This window comes from Brachycentrus maculatus, unplaced genomic scaffold (assembly GCF_059751285.1).
Source record: "Brachycentrus maculatus isolate JH-2025_06_01 unplaced genomic scaffold, ASM5975128v1 h1tg000055l, whole genome shotgun sequence".
NCBI lineage: Eukaryota > Metazoa > Arthropoda > Insecta > Trichoptera > Brachycentridae > Brachycentrus > Brachycentrus maculatus.
In genome coordinates, this window is record NW_028280809.1 from 4,659,221 (window position 1) to 4,683,820 (window position 24,600).

Here is a 24,600-nt window from a genome sequence, read left to right on the forward strand (position 1 = left end):
TTTTATTAACAAAAAACAACATGGCAGTCAAATACATGTTTTCCTTATCACAACACCATAGAGTCCTACAAAAACGTGTATTAATTTTTATCACACGATCGTGCTCAAATTTTCTGATAACTCCATAGATTAGAGTGTTGCCAGTGAGCTTGTTTACTGGATAAGGGGAATGCCGTAAAGAATGTTGACCTTTTTAATTGATTGCAACACATGACTAAAGGTCTTCGATAGGTCGCTTATAATGAACATCAATGAGCACATACCCACCGTCTTCCATACATTATATTTTAATTCATGCGTGCAATGTGCAATAATTTAGCTGATAAATGAGGGTTATATATTATTATCGTTTTATGATGTGAGTTTTGTACGAAATTATGATAGTATAAAACATAATTTTACCATTGAAGAAACACTCTTTTCAATCCTGTTGAATTTCAGTATATTTATTGTATGAAGATACGTTATTTGTAAGTGCATCATAAATAAGTATGTTTTACCATTCTCAAGTTTACCTTGTGGCCTAAATATGTTCCATGTTAAATTACTACAACTGATATTTTTCGAAATAAAATACCCTGAATTTGAATTCGTATACGTTTTTCTACATCTATATTTACCATATAACAAGAATGAAAAATATTATTTCGCGTTTTTTACGTGTTTTGAAAAAAATATTAATTTATTTAGGTATCGTATGTCGTCATCATCACTATTTATTTTATTTTTCAATAACACTATTATATACATTGTGGCAAGAACAATCTTATAAATTGTCTGCAAACATTTCATTATCACTTTCATTATTTTGCGAAGACGTTTTGATGGGGATTATACAAAATATATTACACTACGATTAAAAAAGTAGCACTAGCAGTGTTAAAAATAATCTATCACACAAAACGATCGATATTAGACTTAAATAACCCAGAAAGCAAATTATTTTAAAATTTTAATGAAATTTTCAAGTTCAACTACCCCCATTGAGCTTCAATATTTTTGATACTGTTGACAGTCTGATACCAAACCCTGAATATTGTAGTGTTTCCATAGGAAATTATCATTTGAATTTAAAGTTGCGATGTAGTATTTTGTGCCTATTTTCTCTTCATTATCTGTATATGTATCCCACAAATAATCAACAGGATGATTAAACAAAATAACGTATTTATACGTGTATTGCTTTCGACGCATAATTAAGGAAAACACGTTTTTATACGTATCCTTTAACAACAACATTTTTTTTCCTTTGTTAACAAAATTATAGTAATTTTTAACATAGTCAATTGTTAATTACTTTTGAATATATGAATCGAATGAAGTTGGAAAAAGGAGCAGAGAAAGTCTGTAGAAAACTTGGCATGAAGTATGTCAAATAGTTGAAAGTGTCAGGAGTGGAAATATTCGGCGGGTGCTTACGAGGATACAATTGAATGTGGAAGAGACAAAGAATATTTTCAAAGGTAGAGTGGTGTGGCATTCTATTCTCTCTGCCTACTATTGGGACATTATTTTATATTTCTCTTCAGTGATAATGTACTAAATCTTTCACAACATTTTTAGTGTGTCCATATACTTGTTCACAATGACGGTTGTCAGCCCCGAAAATGCCCAGACTTCCATATTCTTTCAATAATTGATTCGGCAGTCACTTTGTGGTAAAATCTATCCATTTTTAATTAATGTTTTACTTAGTATCGGTGTTTGAAAATGATACACGTGTCACAGTAGATTTTAAGAAATAGTGGTATTTACTAAGTAAAACATTAATTAAAAATTCCATATTCTTCTTCATCTTTGATGAGATGTCAAAAAATAATCCTAAATCTTTGTTCCCAGGAAGACTTGCTCATCCACGGTGACAGCGTTTACGACATAATAGACAAGCAGGACCATCAAGGAGTACAGACAGAACTGTGCAGAACGCCTGTGGATGGAGAAGACAGAGCCTTCTTGTGCAGAATGAACGTATCAAGAAACGCGAGAAGGCAAATGCGGTTTGGGGATCAAAAGGTAAGAATCATCTGATACAAAATCCTTTTTTTAGCATCACTTGCATTAACATTTTTACTCCTAATGTCTTACTGACTGTTGTTCTATTGCCCATAAAAGATGCGTATGAAAAATAAAGAATCAAAACAGCTAAAAGTAGTCACTTTTTTCTCATGTTATTTTTAAACTTCTATGATTCATTGTGTATTCATATTCATCATTCAAAATACTATGTTGTATAGTGTAATAAAATATATACTCGCTAACAGATATAAAATGAAAATAAACAAATAATTGTTGATCATTCTATAAACGTCGATATATCTAAAAAAAGTCACAAACTCTTTTATCCGTATACATGCATACATATGTAGGTGTTAAACATTTAAGATAAAATGAATAACAAAAATTACTTCCAAATATATCGTAAATTTAACAAGTGTTTTGATGTGCAAATTAATACAAAAATAATTAATAAATAACACTGAAATTTAGTCCAATTTTCGCATATAGTACTTGATATTAATGTTCAGTGAATCGAAACACGTATTACAATATAGAATAATACTGATTTAAGAATAAATTAAAATTTTGAAAAATCAATTCAACCCATATTACACATCTTTTTTAGTCAGACAAATTTTTCAAAAATAATGTACTGATGTATATTTATTTAAACAGATTTTTTAAAGGAATAAACTACTAATTGTAGTTTACATCTCTGAAGTACAACTATAACTTTATTGAATAGTTTAGTGACACCTTATATAGTAGTTTCAATCTGTAAAATACAAACGTAGCTTTGTTAGTTTGGTGACACCTTGAATCAACGTTTCAATCTCTAAAATACGGCTGTGACCTCACTAGTTTTTTTGACACCTTTATTCCTAGTTTCAATCTCTAATGTACGACTATGACCTTACTAGTTTGGTGACACCTAAAATCGTAGTTTCAGTCTCTAAAGTACGACTTTGACTTTACTAGTTAAGTGACACCTTAAATCCTAGTTTCAATCTCTAAAGTACGACTATGACCTTACTAGTTTGGTGACACCTTAAATCCTAGTTTCATACCATAAAATACGACTGTAACATTATTATATAGTTTATTGACAGTTGCGATGCAGTATCATTTATGTCTTGGGTTACCATTTTCGAAGATGTGGAATTATTTATTATACGAAATATTGAATATTCCATAAACAGTTCTATATAGAAACCATTTATCGTAAGTTTTGATCTTAATCAAAGTCATGTGGAAAGGATTTATGTTTGTTTTATCAATCCGTATTCATAAAACTTCAAGCTTTGAACATACAAATACCTCAGTATTTTAAGTCTCATACTTCATGTACTCGTAAATAATGAAATATATCCATTGATCTGCCTATATCTCATAACTAAGAAGATTTAAATGTAACGTGATTCTCTAGGTTTCATTAAAAGCATTTTTTTTCTAGAATTATATTATTATGCTTAAATTCTATAACATATTAAATTTCAAATAAGTAAATAAAACAAAATATTAATTATGTTTTATGGACAGTTATTTCCAGATGAAATTAACAAATTTGATGTTAAATTAGAAATAATAAAATAAAATCAAATCACAAATAAGTTTTAAACAATGATTATCCTGGAATTAAGAATTAAGGAATTATTTGAGCAAAAATAACTTATATGAATTCCTAATTAATTAAGGAATTATAAAATATTCGAATAAAGTAAGAAAATTTGATCAAAATTGTGAGAGTGAATTTTTTTCTTTAATGTTTTTCTAAAATACTTTGTGGCATATTTTATAAACTCTGTGAAATAAAACAACTTTGTTTTTGACCACTTTTTTTAATGGTACATTTTTTCTCCAACTGGTTTCGACAAAAACCTGGTCATCATCAGGGTTAAACATGTACTAATTCTAAAACATTAAAATATTCATACTTAGGTGAGTGGGTCGGTTTAAGGAATGGGTAATTAAATTAGATTTAAGTGTCATTTCTTTGTGGAACTGCATTTTATATATTAAAATGATCTGAAAACCAATCTGATGATGTCGGTATCGACTAAACCCAGTTGCTGGTCCAATAAAATTCATGTGGGAAAAAGTAACAAAGTTGTTATTTTATTTTAATTAAATTATCTTTGGAGTGAGATAGTTGGGGATGTGCAGTTTTTATTGCTGTTATTTCTAGATTTTAGGATCACTTGGTATAATCAACAACTTTTAATAAAATATAAATAAAAACATATCAAGATGATGAGTAAAGAAATAATTGTACAAACAAATTTATGACTTTGAAAGATTAGAATCTAGAGAACATAGTAGCGGTCTTGTTGGTATTTATTTTTTGAATTTGCAAATCACATAATAGATACAAATCACTCATTTCACTCTCATAAACTAAAATTATTACACCTTGTTCCATATAAAGGCCAAATTATGAATTATTTAGATAATTTAAAATCCAAAAAACCTTAATTCTATTCATAATTTAGGAAATAATATATTGTTTCAAAATTCATCACCTTTGCTTTCCATTTTTCCTTTGTTTTCAAACTCCGCTCCTTGACCAACCCCCTTCCCCTAACTTACCCCTCTCCTTATTTATATAACATTTTTATCTTTTATATTTTAGTTATCATTCAGACCTGACGATGGAAGTTAAGCTTCCGAAACTAGTAGTCTTTAATAAAACTCAAGTGGTATAAAAATAAGTATTTCCTTAATCATTGTAACATGTCTTACCACAAAATAAATGCCGAAACAATAAATTAGATTAAAATGTGCTTATATAATTAATAGTTAATATATTATTAGATTAAAACCAATATTTTAGGCTTTTCCACTTTATTTATAAATAAAATGGAAGAGCTAAAAATATTGGTTTTAATCTAATAATATATTTAAAATGCAATTCCATCACGAAGTGTCAGTGGATAATATAAATCTATTAATTAATAGTTAGTTTCCAGTGTCGGTAGACAGATATGATGCTTTCGTTCATCTAGCGGTGTAGTATCTTCAGAATAACATAAGCTAATCAGTATTAAAACTGCATACGCGTTGTCCGTCTGTCTTTCCTTAGGCAGATCGCATTTAGTAGAGCGCTTAGAACCGAAGTAGATTACACATATTCTCTGCTAAATTACCAGCATATCTTAGGGCGGAACGCATACCTACAAATTACGTTCTACTCTTAGACTCAGTCCGTGTGCAAGGTAACGGCTGATTTCTGCGAATGAAGGGTGTACCTCATGATCTGGCAATACCGAGGCTAACTGCAGCCGGGGGCTTTCTACGGTCTTAATTAAGAGCACTTGTAATGCACACAATTTAGAATGATAAGCCCGTAGTCATCGGTGCAGATAGATGCAAGTGTGTTTTGTGAATCTGGAGTCCCGGAATCTCGCCTGCACCTCTTAAAAAAATGCATAAAAACATTTATCCCAAAAAAATGAGTAATTTATATAAATCATGTCAAATGCTATATTATATGGATTATTCATATGTACATACATAGGTAGATATATTTTGCCGTCACATTTTCTTCTTCGTTCATCCCATTGAAAGTTCACATCTTCTCTACTACCAACCTCTTTCATCATCGTTAGTCCTCCTTGCCAGTTATACAGTAAGAAAGACTTAATTTAATTTAACTAAATTTTATTAATTTTATTTTAAAGAAAATTATTTTTTCTTACGTTTTCTCTCTCCGTTGAAGATCTTGTTATAATTGAAAATAAAACGATTATTTTTTAATCCAACAAAGAGATTTTTCTACCCTTTAACGCCTTTTTGTGCTTTTTAGTGCATAGAGTACTATATGCCAAATAGTGAATGTTAAAATAGTGTTATTTTAATCGTTAAAAGTCTTTAAAACGGTCAAATAAATATAAGAGTAAAATCAAATTATTTTATTCTTCCCCCACCATGTGAATCGAAACCGGGAAAACAGCACGGAAACCAAATACGCTAAACACTACACTACGGAGTCCAACAAAAACATAAAAACATCTGAAATGAGATGTGTGTTTTAAATTTCAATAAATTTCTGAGAATCAATACTTTATTGAATTACATATGTATAAGTACCTATGAATCTGTTTAAGTAATTAGTTACGCTCATTATCACGTCCCTTATGGTATGTGATCGTAAGCTTCACAAATCGGCCGATGACAAGCGAAAACAGCCGAAGTTCAACTAATAATAATCTTAAACGAACAGCTGCCTTGTCTAAACGATACCTTACAGATTACTCATATTGACCCTATGTTTCGATGATTAAAGAAAACACTTCGTTTTTTACCACTTGAGTTTTATTATAGACTACATGTTTCAGAAGTTAAACTTCCATCATTCAGGTCTGTATAATAACTAAAATATAAAATATAAAATTGTTCTATAAATAAGGAGAGGGGAAAGTAAGGGGAAGGAGTTAGTCAAGGGACGGAGTTTGAAAACAAAGGAAAAATGGAAAGCAATGGTGAAGAATTTCGAAACAATATATTATTTAATAAATTATTATTAGAATTCAGTTTTTTTTGGATTTCTAAATTTTCAAGATAATTCATAATTTGGCCTTTATATGGAACAAGGTGTAATAATTTTAATTTATGAGTGATTAGTATCTATTATATGATTTGCAAATTCCGAAAAATAATTACCAACATTTGTTTTCAAACTCCGTCCCTTGACTAACCCCTTCCCCTTACTTTCCCCTCTCCTTATTTATAGAACAATTTTATATTTTATATTTTAGTTATTATACAGACCTGGATGATGGAAGTTTAACTTCTGAAACATGTATTCTATAATAAAACTTAAGTTGTAAAAAACGAAGTGTTTTCTTTAATCATTGTAACATGTCTTACCATAAAGTTAATGCCGAAACAATAATTAAAAAGACCCTATGTTTGAGGCTTTAACAAAACTGAACATTACATCCCGCTATTTTTTTATTGAATATACTGTACATACAGCAAATTCAATTATCTTATTTAAAAATCTTATTACAAATAATGATATTGGAATATAAATGACGTAGTTTGTCTCCAACATTGTGTTAATTATGACATAATTGTTTGAGTAGAAACACTTTGATGAAAGAATTATAATATCAAAATACTAATATACTAGTATAATAAATCACGCATGCTTGAATAGAAAAAAGGATATGTAAATTTAAAAATAAATGCAATTAAATTTATTGCTTATTTTGACAAGACATATAAAAAATGAGTATGGAAAAGACTCATATGAACGATCAGTGACATCATAATGAGTGAATTGTAAAGGACTTACATTTCGCTCACTCCTTTCAACAACGTCATATATCAAAAATTGTCAATTTTCAGTTGTGCATGTTTACGGAATGCCCAGAAAATGTACTATATCCCAGCAAAAGCGGCATATTTTTAACTTAATATTCACCCGCTGCACGTAGAAAGTGTTGTTTTTGCATTTTGAAGAAAGGGTATCGTTCAATTATTTTTTCAAAAATACTAAATATTTTTCAAATGGAGAAAAAACATTCAAGTTCTACCTAAAAAGATCTGTTAAGCAAAAAATTCAATAAGTGGCATGATATTTATTTTTAATACATTTCATTTTGTTTTTAAACTTTAAAAAAGATCTCCTGTAAAATTAAGTTTTTTTTATATGTGACGTTATTGAAAGGAGTGGGCGATTTGTAGGGGCACTTACATATAATATGTCTCACAATGAATAAATTCAGATAAGTTTTGGGAATCGTACTTTGAGGCAACTAAATACATAATTAACAAAATGTTTTTATTTCTGAAAACTAACTTGAGAAATAGAGTCACTCTTTAAAGATAAACCAATATTTTTTAATATTTTGTTTTAAATAATTTTACCCGCATTTTTATAAACTTATTCAACATAAATGAACAGAAATATTATTTCAAACCATATTTGTTTTGGAAATATTATTCCTCTGTGTTTTGGCAGATAACTTGTTTTCTTCGGAGATCGATAGATACTTGTGACTATCGTTCCCTGAAGATAACAAGGTATAACATGTTTCAATGGATGAAAAAGTGGATAAAGCTATTGAAGGAATGATGAATCCAGGGAATACGATAAATGTTTTTTTGAAGGGAATTATTGTAAACAAAAAAATGTCCATGGAAGCTTAACTTCAGTTCAGGCACTCCACAATAAAGTTCTAACACTGATAAATGAAAAAGATACACAGAATATAAGAAGATAAGAAAAAGATTAGAAGAAAAAAATTATGAAAACGCCGTTGAAATGCGTTCCCTGAGACGAATGTGTGTAAAATGGGTAAATGACAGAAATATAAATGAAGACATTAAAACTGAAGGCTAATCTTGGGATAGTTTTAAATATTATGAAAAATTATGTAAGGTAGTATGAACATGTAGAGCGAATGGATAACGAGAGAATGACTAAGAAAGTATATTTGCCAAATGTGAACGGGAGAACAGAACGAAAACAGCCAAAAAGGACTTAGTACGACCTAAAATTTGTTGTCAAAATTCTACTAAGTCATGTATGGATGAGAAGAAAGCTGAAGTGTATGTCAGTACAGACGGATGTGGCGTTTCATCCTCTCAGCCTACTCCTACATAAAAACGGCGTGATGGTAATATATAGTAGTAGACTATAAATTTCTTGTCTTTGTTTCTTCTTCTCTTCCCATTTGGTACCTATTTGTAAGATTTATATGTAAACAAGTAAGGTGGTGATTTACGGTGAAACTCTCAGTGTCGTTTCTAGTTGGAATGAAGACTTCGATTTATGTAAATTTAAGCGACACGACTTAGTAAGGTAAGCGCGAAACCTGAATTGACTTACAAAGTCATGACAAAAATAAGCTTGAAATCGTATCTCAATCTATCGAAAACTTATTATGTACTTTCTCTTACATTTCACCAAACGGTGTACAGGACATTGAATTACCTTCATAGTTATAAATTGAGGATGCAAGGATTTTACACTTCTAAATCAGTTGAAGCTATAAAGCAATTGTGCGGAGAACTACCGTGAACTTTAGTGGAATCTGAGGCAGCAGAGGAATGGAAAACTGGCTTCGATAACCTGAAGAAGTGGAGAAATCCAGGGGTGGTATTTAATGAAAATTTCACGAGTTATCTACGTAGTATAGATAACTTTACATCTGCCCTTTTTACTTATAATGATTGAATGATGTTAGTTGTTTATAAACACATATATATATATATATATATATATATATATATATATATATATATATATATATATATATATATATATATATATATACACATATATATATATATATATATATATATATATATATATATATATATATATATATATACATATATATATTTCTTAGATCTTTATCGTTATTATTCCGAACGTGTTCTCGTTGTTCGAAAAAACTAACCAGTAATTTCAAAGTGATTATCAATTTTGTTTGTTTGTTACGATGTAGTTTAACAAGGTTTATTTTATTTTATTCAAAATCACGGGTTATGTGTATGTAATAAGATAATGGTACAACAAACACTATGTAAGTGTTTTTACGATGGATACAATTGTTTATTACACTAATTTTATCGATTAAATGAGCGTTTTCTTTGAAGTTTAATATTTTATTATCAGTTTTGTCCATCGAAGTGTACACACATTATTCAGAACCAGCCAATAAATAAATATGAGCAATATTCTACTGTGTTTTTTAATCTAAGAGTGAATGTTTAAGATTTGCTGAGATATGTATATGTTTTCAATACATAAAAAAATTCCATTCATTTTAATATAATCTTTTAAATCTCATGATAATTTAAATCCTAGTTTGAACAATACGGCTTAATATGTTGTCACGATTATTGCAATTTTTAGCAAAAGCACATAAAAATCAAGTACTTGTAAATAAAAACTAAAAAATGTTTATTTATTAACTTTGAACTTTACCGACATCAAGCATTTAATGCACGTATTTTTAAATAAATACTTTTACAATTTTAAAACATTTTCATTTATATTTCAACCTGTGTGAGGAATATATAAGGATAGGAATGTATTATAGAAGTATAAATATGCGAGGTCTCGTATTATAGGGCTTTAAACTTGTCAATCTCTGGTGTTATTTAATTATTTTGTTTATTTTGTTATCAAACTGTTTATTGCACTTCCGAATAAAAAAATTTAAAAAAATGTTTTTGTATTTTTCATTATTTTTTAGCCTCCAACCGTTATCGAGTGATTTTGGCTATGAGAAGAGATAAAGATAAAAAAATATAAAATAAAAAAAAAACAAAACAATTATTAACTGATATTAAGAAGAATAAACTATTCGATCTACATACATTAATTAAATCATATTACAATGTGGACATTAAAAATCGATATTTTTGTTTTAAACGTTAGAAAATAAATTTTGTTTTTATATTTTCATCGTCAAAATTTACCATAACGAATTGTCATACCACTATATAAATACACGTATTTTTATTTATTTATCTTTTGTTTTGTGAGCAACATCTCTGTAAAATAATTATTTATTATTCTACTTTTACAAGACCTCTAGGTTTCGCGCTTACCCGCGCGAAGGTGTAACCTTAAACTCTTTTTATTTCAGTGAATGTCAACGATTACATAATATGTCAAATCTAAATCATATTATTTACTCCATTTACATATATCAAAAATATCCAGCATTACGAATGCAAGACAATATTTAATTAAAAAAAACATCGATGCATATTGCAATAATAGCCGTACAAAATCCATAAATAAAAATGGTTCGGCCCAGATAAATATTATACTCAAAACTTAGTCTTACTAAATATGTTATTATTATTCTGTTCCTTTATAGATTACTTTGCTATTTCATATAATATTATTTAGAGTCCATGCAAATTTATTCTCATAGCCAGAGGTGCTTGAAGTGTGCATGTACATATATTGCGGAAAATTTTACTATTAAATATTTATCATGGCCAAGGAGGTCAACTTATCACAAAATTATATTCAATTTAGTATTTTTTTACTACAATGCTTATTATAATAAACAATTGGATAACTTTGAATTGGTGCCAGTTTTTCATCTACCGAAACCGAAAAAAATACGGAATTTTAGTTTACCTTACATACTAAACTAATGAATAAGATTTATTTTTTAAATTCTTGTTTTTGCCATGCTATAGTTGAAACTGCCTACATAGTGTTATAGTCACCACCTCGTCACCGTTCTGGAGGTCCGGGGTTCGATTCTTACTAAATAAATATGAGTGATTTTTTTCACTTTAATATTTATTTAATATAACCCTGGACTGGTACCTGAAGCGGAGGGCTGATCACATTTCTTTCATGTGTTAACGATGAAGATAACACTGCGTTTACAGTTGGAATATGTTTTTGAACTGCAATATACAAAATTACATAAACAAAAAAAATCTTTTTGAACACATTTTTTAAAATACTTTAAATTTCATTCTTTTTACAACATGCATAGTGGTTATTAGACATAATATTTATAATCTACTGTTATGAGTTCATAAATGTCATTTCCCACTCGAGTTAATTTTAAGGGATAATTTTTTAAGGGATCTCATACTCTGACGTATAACATATTCGAAACCAGTTTGTTTATATTATATTTATAAAAATAAAGAAATAGGTGAAAAATATATGAATGATGGATTAAATAATAATACTAATAAAATCGATGTTTTGAATTTATTTTATGCAGTTGCACTTTTTATTTTGCTGTTTAGAATTAAGTCAAAATAGAATTTAACAAAACAAATCTTTGTAAACTAAGATCATCTCAAGAATGTTCTCCTGCCAGATAACTACAGGAAGTTATAGAAGAGATTTTAAAACAACGGTTCGCATTATTTTTTTTTTCAAATAATTTAGTAGTAATATAAATAAAATACCTTTTATTGTGTTATATACATTTAATTTTGTTTTTAATAGATACATTTTTTTGAGATTTTTAAAAAATTATTTGTAATACGGCTCCTTAGGCATGGCCTGTGTTGAGCCGAAATACTTACATGTTAATACAATAATTTTTATAGATATTGTTTTTTTTTTAATTATTAGATTTTATACATGACATACAATGGATACAATAACAATTTACAGTAAAAAGGTTGTACAATAAAATAATTACACCTGGACTTTAATTAATTCACTTTCTACCTTATCCTTTCCAACGAGAAGCAACCAACGACATATACGTATATATTTAAAAATTACTAAGAACAAAGGATTATTTATCACACACCATACTCGTAATCTGTAATTGTTTGTTTTTTTTACTTTTGAACTACAATAATAAATATTTTATATATTGAAAATATAGTAACTCTCCTTTACATTCATTACCTCCGTGTGTAATAATATCACAAAAAAGTATTATTACATAAAGAGAACGATGAATGATAAGGAGAGTATTACAATCATAAACTCAAAAATTGTTTTTTCGCAATAATTTGAAATAATAAAATAAAAACTGAATAGTTTTTTTCCACATATATTTTATTTGAACAGTAACCAGGTTTCATCGTTACCGACATCTCCAGTTTGATGATGTTGGTAACTACGAAACCCGATTACTGGTCAAATGAAATATATGTGGAAAAAACAATAAAGTTGTTATTTTATTACATAAAATGCCGTTCCACTTAGAAATGTCAATATGAAACATTAATCTTACAATAATTTTAGTTCAGTGTTTTGACTCGTTCTCGCAAGATAAATTATATTCAATATCCTCAAATCTTTCAAAAATGGGTTGATTTCATTTTTTGCCCGCTTGAATATCCCTTCGCGATTCTGTTGTAATCTACAGCTACTGAATAGAGCGTTGTTGCAACGTTCTACTGGAACGGTAGTGTTGATTTACATAAATATGAGCTCTACTGCATGAGAACCTGGTCCTGCAGCCGGAATTTAACGTGGATTATTATTTGCCAACCGGAGAACGGTATCCACTGCGGTATAAACCATTGCTTGTCTTATGTTATCCGTGGAGTATTTAGCAAAATGTCACTCTAAGTGTCTAGTTCTACAAACTAACTAACCAACACGCCGCTTATCGCAGGAGTAGGCAGAGAAATAATACAATTTTAAGTGTGTATAAATACTTGCTCACAAATCTGAATTATATCCACTTAGGAGTTATTTTTACATTTTTGACATCTTAGATGAAGAAGAATATATAGTCTAGGTATTTATGGGGTTTATCACCTGTGTTACAAGATTGATCAATACATCGAGGAGTCTCAAAAATTTGAGTAGTGTGGTTGTCAATCGTGGGCAGAATTGGTAAATGTTGCTCGTGTGTAAAATGATCATTTAACCAGCCTATGATAGGTCATAAGCCATGCAAATAGACTTCCATTTTCTTCTTCATCTGTGTTGAGATGTCAAAAATGTAGGGAAAAAAAGAGCACCACGACATTCTATTTTTATAAATATTTTTCGCCTTTTTCACATTTTCCAATTATTCCGACTTGATCACATTTAAATATCCGAAATGCTTCATGCCAAAAAGCTGTTTCTCCTTAGCGACAAGCCTGACATTTTTTGGAATAACTCGCAAAGCTTCTACTTTTAAAGGCTTCTTTGCCGGTAGGATAGTAAGGAAGGCAAATATGAAAAATACACCACAAACACGCAAATCAATTGAAAATAAATTTGTCGGGAATTGAACCCGTACAATACATGCACAACAAAAATTTTAATGCACTTAACATCATTATATATTATATATTTTATTATTATAAATCATACATAATAAAACAAAATGAGTGTTTTTATATGTTATTATTTATACATGATTAAACAACAAAAAAATCATAATATAATGCAATAATACGTTTTTGAAAAAATAAGTTCCAATAATCTTCATCTTTTGTCCGCCTCCGTAGTGTAATGGTCAGCACGCTCGGCTACCGTTCTGGAGGTCCCGGGTTCGATTCCCAAGGGGGGTAAAATAAATATTAGTGATTTTTTCACTGTAATATTTATTCAAAATTACCATGGACTGGTACCTGAAGCGGAGTATGTATAAACGATCAAGATAACACTGCGTTTATATGACACAGTGCCCTATGCACCATTTGGGTGCGGATAAGGGTTTTATATAGATATTATATATAATCTTCATGGAATAAAATTATTTATTCAATATCATTTGTATTTATAATAAATTTTACGATATAAATATGTAAATTATCTAATATTATGCCATTGTAAAAAAAATATTAATATGTTTTTAAAGTGTTGACTTATTTAACTAATAAATTATTTCTTCGATAGGTACTTTTATTTACGTACCTTAAACAATGCTACGGATTATAAACATTGTTTCCTTTCCATATTATTAAAAAAGCTTAATTTATAACTACTCTTACTTTATAAATAAAATAAGCAGATTATCATACTTTCATTAATTGATTTGGTAGTCATTTGTGGTAAAATCAATCCATTTTTGATCAATGTTTTACTTAGTAAATACCTCTATTTTTTTAAATCTATCTAAAATACGGTGCTTAAAAATGATGCGGAATGCAACGAAACACGTGTCATAGTAGATTTTAAGATATAGTAGTATTAACTATGTAAAACATTCATTAAAAATATATTATCATACACCTACACAACACATTATGTAATAATATAGGTTGGTACTAATTAAAGAAACGCTTAATTATTAATTGAGGCAGTATAGTAGATCACATTAAGTTTCTATCACACGGTATGTTCTCACATGTTCCAATTACATAATCGCATTTATAGCTCGGTCTGTTAATGATCTCATTTAATTATTAATCCTCCCATAAACGTAACAGGCTTAGCCAACTAAAACATGGAGTCATTTCCATGACTAATTTACCCCCATATTACTGAAGTACCTTACCTTATAAGGTTCACTGATTTCAAAACCATGTATCTCACATTTTCAACTGAAAGCTTCGCGAAAAATATATTAATATGTTATAAGCTCATTCCGCCTCCGTAGTGTAATGGTCAGCACGCTCGGCTACCATTCTGGAGGTCCCGGGTTCGATTCCCAAGGGGGGTAAAAATAAATATAAGTGATTTTTTCACTGTAATATTTATTCAATATTACCATGGACTGGTACCTGAAGCGGAGGGCTGATCACCTTTCCTTCATGTGTAAAACGATCATGATAACACTGCGTTTATAAGACACAGTGCCCTATGCACCATTGGGGTGCGGATAAGGGTTTTATTATTATTTATTATTATAAGCTCATTTAGATTCGTTACTTTAAAATTGATCAAACATATCTTCAAAATTGCTGCTCAATGGTTGTTGCATAGTATTAGGGTTGCTACTTAGTTCGTTAAGTCAGAATAAGTCACAGTTATTAATAGACCCAATATAATGACGATCCTGGAAAAATATCCCGATATGCACACGATTGAGGTCCTTAACGGTCTTTTGAGACTAGGGTTATGGAAAACATGCCAACCCTATTTTTAATGCGGTATTTTGAGACCCAGTGAATTTTAAAAACTCAATGAAAAATAATTTTAAAACAATCTTTTTTATAACTTTTTAAGGCAGCTTAAGCTTTGTCAATATAAGAAGAATATGACATGATTTTATTGGAATAAATAATTCAAAGTATTTTTTTTCTCATGCACTAGGTTTTTTTCAGTAAAGTTACGAAGTAAAAATATTTGAGTCACATTTTTTTTCATTTGTTCATTTCGTCAATAAAAAAATAATGTCGTCAGGAATTTATAAACATATATACAATAATACAACTGCAATTTTTGTTTAAATAAATATCTGAATTAATATGTCAGTATTTTGTGAACCAATAAACCGGTGAACGAATTAAGAAAACATTCGATCATAAGATGCAATCAACAGCACCGTAAATCAGAACGAATTAATGTTCGTGAACGAGATTCACTCAACATTGAGATCTGATCACTCAATTAGTTTATACTACAAGATTCGGTTACTCACGAATGACTCACGTCAAAATTAGTAACTAAATTAGAGATATAATAATTTATTGGATTGCAATTATTTTACAATTATCTCTCAACTATATTCAAACAATTACACTTTTTTAAATGTAAACCGTATAAATTTACTGAGTTTATAATTGTTTTCAAGAAAAAATACATATTTTAATTTCGATATACAGAATACTTTTATATTCAGTGTTGATTTTTTTGCTTACGGAGCTTTAAACGTAGCACATACATAAAAAGATCTAAATATTCTAAACTCGATAATTGTAGCCTTGCATATTACGGGTTACCGGATCTTCCATTCACTAAGGGAACTTCAACAAACGTAGTTAATTGAAACCATGACATTCAACTACACAAATCCTTAAAGTTCAATCCAAAGTTTACAGTTAATCTACTTCAAACAACTGAAGGCAGTTGTTGTCGAATAAATAGTTAACTTTTACCGGAGGATTACGACATGGTACATTCAAAGTGATTCCGCTGGTTTCCGGTCAGGCGTGCGTTAAAGAAACGGAGGTATTTTTCCCATAGTTCACAGTACGCCAGTGTTACGAATTCTCCCAAGGTTGCTGTACATTGTATTTTTGTTTTGAACTCTCCTTATATAGAGGCTTCATTCTTCTCCTTTGTGTTCCATTTTGGCAAGTTGAAGAAACGAAAATAAGAGCACTAGACTGTATGTTAGAGTATTAAGTTTTACTTGAGGCGCATTGCAACGTAGTATTTTCGTAATTAAACATTAAGCTTATTTTTCTTTATAAAAATAAATAAATAAAATTGTACTGTCAAAGTTTTGGTAACCATGTATCGTCATTTAGATATATTAACTTTTATTCAAGCGAGTATTTTTTCAATCTGAACTTTAAAAAAATGTCTTAACAAATAAGTTGACTCTGAATAAAAGTAACTTGTCATTATATTCGGATGACGTGTTTGTGAAAAAGCGCTCGGATTGCTCTGTTTAGAACAAAACCACATACTCCACAAATCTGAATGTCATTTAGCACAGTTAATATTTGATACTCTGTAATTTTTAATTTAATACCTTGAAAATTTTATTGTGAAATCACCATAAATTGACATGTAGTGATTTTATAATTTTTTTAAATGCATAATGTAATGTGAAGACAATAAATGGCGTCTGCCTCCTAGGTGTAGAAGCTAGCGTTTTTAGCTACCTTGCTGGAGATCTCGGGTTCAATTCTCAGAAGGGGGGGTTTAAAAATAAATATGAGTAATTTTACACTATTATATTATTATTAAATATAACCCTGGACTGGTCACAAAACAATAAATTTATTTAATTTAACCCTGAACTGTTTTCTGAAGCGCAGGAGTGATCACCTTATCTTCACATAAGTAGCGATCAAAATAACACTGTGTCAATACGATGCAGGCACTTCATCTTATTGACGCAAAGTTATTTTTGCATAGGGCACTATGCACCATTGGGTACAGAAAAGGGTAAGAAGAAGAATGTTAAGAAGGGTGAATTAATTTGGAGATACTGGGTGATATTCTTACTATAAGTATCGTTTCGATCGCACGCTATAAACAGAAGGTTAAATGTATTAGGTAGGTGTGTTGCATGCAGTAAAACGAATTGTTGTCAATTTTCCTTGTCATTTAAATGTGCAAATTATAACTTGTTAATTATTTAGGCTCCTTGGTTTTGTGTATTTAGTCACCTTATGAAGTGCTAAAAATGTAATAAATCAACCGAGTTCGGTGTGAAACAGTTCCACAAATACTGCAATATTTGCAAGTAAATGACATTTATTTTATAACGAGGTGGAATATTGAAATATGTGACAATATTAAATAAGTCAACAAATAAAAATGCAAACTATCAAATAGCTACTATCCTCATTCTCTTTTTCGAGAAACTTACTCATAAACAGTCTTTTATCAAATTTATCGACCAGTCCATGTGAATTCAATAAAACATATTTTGAAATTATAGAATATTGTTCGAAAATTCACAGATAAACCAAAGAAAAGAACGGATTTAATTTTTTTTAATTATTATGTTTTACTAAATGAATTTGTCCGCCTCCGTAGTGTAATGGTCAGCACGCTCGGCTACTGTTCTGGAGTTCCCGGGTTCGATTCCCAAGGGGGTAAAATAAATATAAGTGATTTTTTCACTGTCATATTTATTCAATATTACCCTGGGCTGGTACCTGAAGCGGAGGGGTGATCACCTTTCCTTTATGTGTAAACGATCAAGATAACACTGCGTTTATATGACGCAGTGCCCTATGCACCATTGGGGTGTGGATAAGAGTTTTATTATTATTATTATTTACTAAATGAATACCACTATTGATCAAATTTTATTAACACACGTATTTCGATGCATTCCGCATCATTTTCAAATACCGTATGATGATGCAAAATGCATCAAAACACGTTTGATAATAGATTATATGAAATAGTGGTATTTACTACGTAAAACATAAATTTAAAATATATTGATTTTACCACAAAGTGACTGCCGTATTTCATGAAATCGATTTTCACAAATGGAGATAAATTAATATATGCATACATTATGTTAATAAATATATATCATTGAAAATTTTCAGTTACTGCTATAAAAAAATATGAATTTATACAAATCCAAAAATGTTTAATTGGCACTATTAGATTACAAGAATTTATAATACTATAATCCTTTTTAGAAATACATGAATACACCATAGTTTTCTCAACTGACATATTTTACTTTTTTCAATATTTATTGTAATTTTTTTTTTAAAATACGAAAAAGAGAAGTATTTTGAATTTTACAAAAGTAAGCTTTTCAACATCGCATACCCTAAGAGAACATTTCAAGCATCCACTGATGTAGGGAAATAAACGTAAAAGCTCTCTCCTGAATTTATTTTTGAAATGTAAATGATTCTGATTGTAATAGCGAAGTACACTCGGCTTCCAGCCCGTAACACTTGTATTGAGATGTAGCATTTACATATTGGAATCAGTCGCATTCGTTTTAAATACGACATCGACAGTGGACTCTATAAAGGAGTCCTTCGTCGCTTCCCTAATAACGACAACAGTTAGGGACAAACGCTAACATTTTAATGAGGAATTGCGTTATTTGTTCAATTAATTCGTATAATTTCTTGTTAAAGACACTTAATTCTTCTTATTCTTGGTGTAGGCCTTATGGCCTGTTTTTAAGAGGATTAGCATCCTGCGATGTCATTTCCCAGCTGTCCATTCACCTCTTTCGAGAGTCATCAATCTAGGGGCTGGTCGTTCGGTGCAATGTGGGGGAGTCTGGATGGTTCCATTCTCCTCACATGCGCATAACGTTGTTTTATGATCATGTAATCAAAGATATCTAACGACTTTTTTGATCTCATATATTTCTCTTATAACACTGTTTCCCCGCAGGGGTAGATACAGAGAATCGAACGCCACACCAATCGGTTTTTGCAAATTATCTTCGCCTTTTCCAAATTTATGCGTCTCCTCATACATACCCGCCGATCATTCCGACTCCTGACCTGACCAATTCCAAGTTTTTAAAATACTTCATAATGCATGCCAAGTTTTTTTCAGCCTTTCTTTGCTTCTATTTCTAACTACATACGCCCTTAAATTTGATTCACTGTTCCTTTCTTCACCCATATGTTCCACATGCCCAAACCTTCTTAACACATCTTTTTTCATTTTAACGATGTTAACGAGCCTTGCATTATTTTCGTAGTTCACCATTCGAACATCTATCATGCATTTTTTTATAAATTAAACATTTGTATTATACCACTTAATGAGTTTTATTTCATCACAAATGACTAGTTTTGAAAACAACAGATGTTTTCATCTACAGGTGAATAATATAATTGACGAGCAAAAGAAATATTTTGATATACTCGTATAAAGAGGTTGGTAGGGTAATATATAGCGGTGGAGGGGGAAAAGGAACGGGAATTTTTGTAAAAGCAAACAAAGATAATAATGGTGACGTATCCAAAAAAGGATATATTAACGTTATATCAGAATTTATATTTTTATGTATATCCAAATGTTCTAAATTGTTCATCACTTGACCTATGCGTGTAACTGAGTATCTATAATACATTATTCTGCCGCACATTCATCTGGGATATTGCATTGCGACTGCAGTCACTCTACTTTTATTCTCCTTTTACCGACCTCACGCTTCACTTTCTGTGATTTTTGTGGTTTTTAAAATGAAAATTCAATATTTGTAAAATTCAAAAGGTTTCGAATATGTTTTTATGGGAGTTGAAAGGTAAGACGGCCCTACGAGGTTACTCACGATCAGCATAGTGGTCCATGGCTGGATCCATACATAATTCATGGATGGTGCAGCTAGGACGGCCCGCCATTGTTCCTGTATTTTTATCTCCCGCCAAAACGATCATCAATTATAATACGGAGGCAGTGTTTTTCAATCACTCTTAAGTTTTGTAATATATAATTAACTTAACGCGCTAAGTGTGCAATCTCCTCGTAAATGATATTCATGATGATGTGATATATTAATTTTTTTTTTTAAATCTGTTTGTGAGAAATATCATTTTATTTTGTTTTTAAATAATGGCCAAAATTTTGAGCTCGTAAAATGGTTGTTCGAAATTATGAATTTGAAGATTTAGTTCTTAATAATGCTTTATAGTTTATATGTATATAGTAGTTACATAACATCGAGGAACTAGTAAAATTAGTGTACAATTTATACTTACTTGTAAGAGTAAGGGTAAGCAAACACGAGTGCCCCATTTTGTGAATGATGTATTTTGTTAAGTAGGCAAGTAGGTATTTCCTGAAAACAACTCACAATCGAATGATTTTTCATGTAACCCTCCCTAATACATTTCTACTGAGCGCCTGATGAATTCTAAACAAGTTTTTTAGATACATCTCTCGGTTCCTTTTATCTATTGATAGATAAGATTTGTCTTATATTTTGTGAGATTTATCTAAAACCATTCAAACGACTCTTTTTAAATATTTAAAAGAGCAATTCGAAACGCATAAATCCTATTAAAAGAACGGTCCCCGCACCGATGTGTGTCGAACGTAAGTTTAGCAATCTGGAGCGAAGACACGTCTGTTATTTCAAGACGGTCGGGTGATCTATTGTTCCTCTAATGATGTATCCAAACTGTTCTCATCATCACCGTGATGAAATGTCAGCGCCACGAAATGGGATCGAAGGCTAAACATAATCGATGACGACCTAGTAGGCTCAGAGCTCGACATTGTTCTGTGAGTTCGGATAACAATACTGCACCAAAATTAACGACTCGTCAGAATGATTGAAGTGATGAAAACTATAGTAGCGTTTTAATTCATTCATTCTCACAGAATTTATATCGCTCACTCCTTTCAAGAACGTCATAAATAAAAAAATCGTCAATTTTCAGTTGTGCATGTTTTCGGAATGCCCAGAAAATGTACTATATATATCCCAGCAAAAGAGGCATATTTTTAACTCAATATTTACCCGCTACAGGACAGAAAGTATTGTTTTTGCATTTTGAAGAAAATGTATTGTTTAATTATTTTTTTTTAAATAAACTAAATATTTTTCAAATGGAGTTAAAACCTTCAGGTTTACTTAAAAAGATCAGTTGCACTATAAACAGTTATATTAGTGGCTTGATATTTATTTTTAAAACATTGTATTATATTTTTAAACTTTAAAAACGTTTTTTGATTTATGACGTTCTTGAAAAGAGAGGAGAGGCGATTTGATGAAACGTACATTTTTTCATTATTTAATATCTTTAACACCTCGTTTTGATGAAAACCTCTGCTGCAAATATGACTATTGACATACACAGGCGAAAAAAAATATTAGTAACTATAAAAAACGTATGAGTAATATCAATGTTTTTATTGATAGCTCAACATAGTTTAAGAGAAATATGGAAGTCTGGTCATTCAAAGGATTTATAACTTGTCATAAGCTGGTTAAGTGATCACTTTATATACGTGTTACATTCACCATTCAACGCATGATTGACAAACACACTGCTCAAATTTCTGCTCAAGTTTCAATTGAACCATCTTTTACATGCGTTTTCGGCATCATCTAGAATTTGAAATGAACTTGCATGTAAAAGAAAATTCAATTGAAGCATAAATATAACTTTAGAAATTTGAGTAGTGTGGATTGTCCACCATGGGTATAATGGTGATGTAACACGTGTATCAAGTAACCAGCACATGACAAGACGAAAAATCGTGAATACCTAGACTTTCATATTTTTCTTTGTTTATATGAAATCAAAATAATAGAGTACAATAGTAAAACGTTGTTATATTTAAATTATGTTGAGAAATCAAAAATCTTGAAATAAACAACTCCTCAGTGGAGACAAACTCATCAATTGTGTCCAATGATTTGGACACAATAAAAAAGTGCATATGAGAAATTATATATTTATTGATTTGGCGTTTAATTTATAGAACTCCATTTTAATTTTTGTATTAATTTTAATATCAAACACAGATTTTTTGAGTCTACTAATTCATTTATTAACAAAAACACATAAAAAATAATAATAAATTTATTAATAATTAATTTATTAATAAAACCACATAAAAAATTAATATTGTGACAATTGTTTCGCCTGTTATGGCATTTTCAAACGAATGTTCATTTGAAAATGCCATAACTAGGTGAAATAATATGAATTTTTCATGTGTTTTTGTTAATAAAATACAACTTAGTAGACTCAAAAATTGTGTGTTTGATTTAAAAATCCATACTTAAAAAATGAATGAGAAATGTTACAAATGTCTACAATATTTTTTTCAGTATCAGGAAACGATGGAAGATATAAAAGTAGGTAGTCCAGCAGTAGGAAAAAATGACCAAGAAGAATCTATATGACATTTAGCTATACGCAAAATTTAGTTTCTGTGTTATTCAACATACTTTGTTTTTCGTTGTCCTAACCTAACCCAACAACAAGAATAGATATGACATTATGTTGTGTGCAAATTTTAGTTTCTTTGTTATTCAACATACTTTGTTTCTCCTTGTCGTCAGGTGGTGCTGGTCCGCGGGCACTTCCTGTCGTTCCTGCCGCTCTGCAGCCGGAATGAGCCCGTGTTCCTGGCCGCCTGCTCCCCCGTGGCCATGCCCGAGACCCGCGAGTGCGTGGTGCAGGGAGCCACCAACGTCTTTACCACCATACACTCCATGGACATGAAGATCCTGCACGTAGATAAAAAGTACTACAATTTGTTTACTTAATATCCTACGAGTGTGTCGATATATTTTTTAAAGTGCTATTTCATAAAGTGAACGATGAATGATAAGGAGAGTATTATATTACTATACCACAATGTTAACAATGCTTTTAATATACAAAATATTAAAAAATAAAAATTTTAAAGTTGATTAACAATTTGTTAAACTGATTGAAATCGAGTGCTAGATGAAAAAATATCCGATTTATATCATATTTGTACAAAAAATCATTTTAACATCTCAACACAGATTTTTAAAAAAATGGAAGTCTTGGTAATTACAGGACTTAAGATCTGTCATGGGCTGGTTAAATGATCGATTTACACTCGTGTTTCATTCACTATTCTACCACAATACTCAAATTGACAACCACAATACTCGAATTTTGGAAGTCATACATATGGTATATGATCAATCTCATAACGTTCCATGATTGAGTTCATAACAAAAGCTATCAATGATTGGATTTAGAAAGCTTTTATTTAACAGAGACCCTTTTATTTGTATGCAAGATCTAAGATGAAATTGTCAATTCAAATTTTTACAGCCCCGAAATTATTTACATCTTTGACAAAAAATTGTGTTTCATTCTTCTAGATTCATTCGTGAAGTGCACCAATTAACGTATGATAATACTCGTACATGGTGCAGTACAAAATCTGTTATTAATAGATTACACACAATTGGTAATGAGTAAAAAAAAATGTATTGTTTCAAAATTCTTCGCCTTTGTTATCCATTTTTCTTTTATTTCAAACTCCGCCCCTTGACAAACCCCCCTCCTCCTAACTTACCCCTCTCCTTATATTATTTCCATTATTTATAGAACAATTATTTATGTTTTAGTTTACATTTAGACTTAAAGATGGAAGCTTAACATCCGAAACTATTTGTCTTAAATAAACTCAAGTGTTAAGAAAACAAGTGTTTCCTTTAATAATTTCAACAAAGGTAAAACTGTGAATTCAAAATACTTAAAATAATAAGTTTTTTTTTAATATTTCAAGTTTTCTTCAATACCTTATGATCACATTATGTAATTTAATTATAAACGTTACACAGAGATCATTGAATTCGTCAGAATTTAAAGTAAAACTAAAAAAACGGATAAATTTAATCTGGCATAATATTGAAGTAATGGCAATAAAGCCAATTAGTTAAATATTTCAAATGTGGGCTCACAGGGGTGTTCAAATTGAATAATAAGATTAGTCTACAAATTGAAATATTATTTGATAACCATTTATTAACAATAACTTCGTCTGTGGTCTAAAACCTGAAAATGCTGTTTGTTCGAACCTTGTTATTGTTGAAATTCTATATAGCATATTCACGAAACGATTGTTGAAATCAA

General features: G+C 30.0%; 1 protein-coding gene across 1 annotated transcript in view; it reads left to right on the plus strand.

The window, feature by feature from the left end:
* The window catches only part of LOC148311936 (uncharacterized), a 125,998-nt gene that overhangs the window by 67,554 nt on the left and 33,844 nt on the right, over positions 1-24,600 (plus strand). The window contains exons 5-6 of the mRNA XM_088278301.1: positions 1,840-2,013; positions 23,043-23,227. Of these exons, the coding sequence (XP_088134427.1) occupies positions 1,840-2,013; positions 23,043-23,227 (359 nt within the window). The remainder of the gene's footprint in view (positions 1-1,839; positions 2,014-23,042; positions 23,228-24,600) is intronic.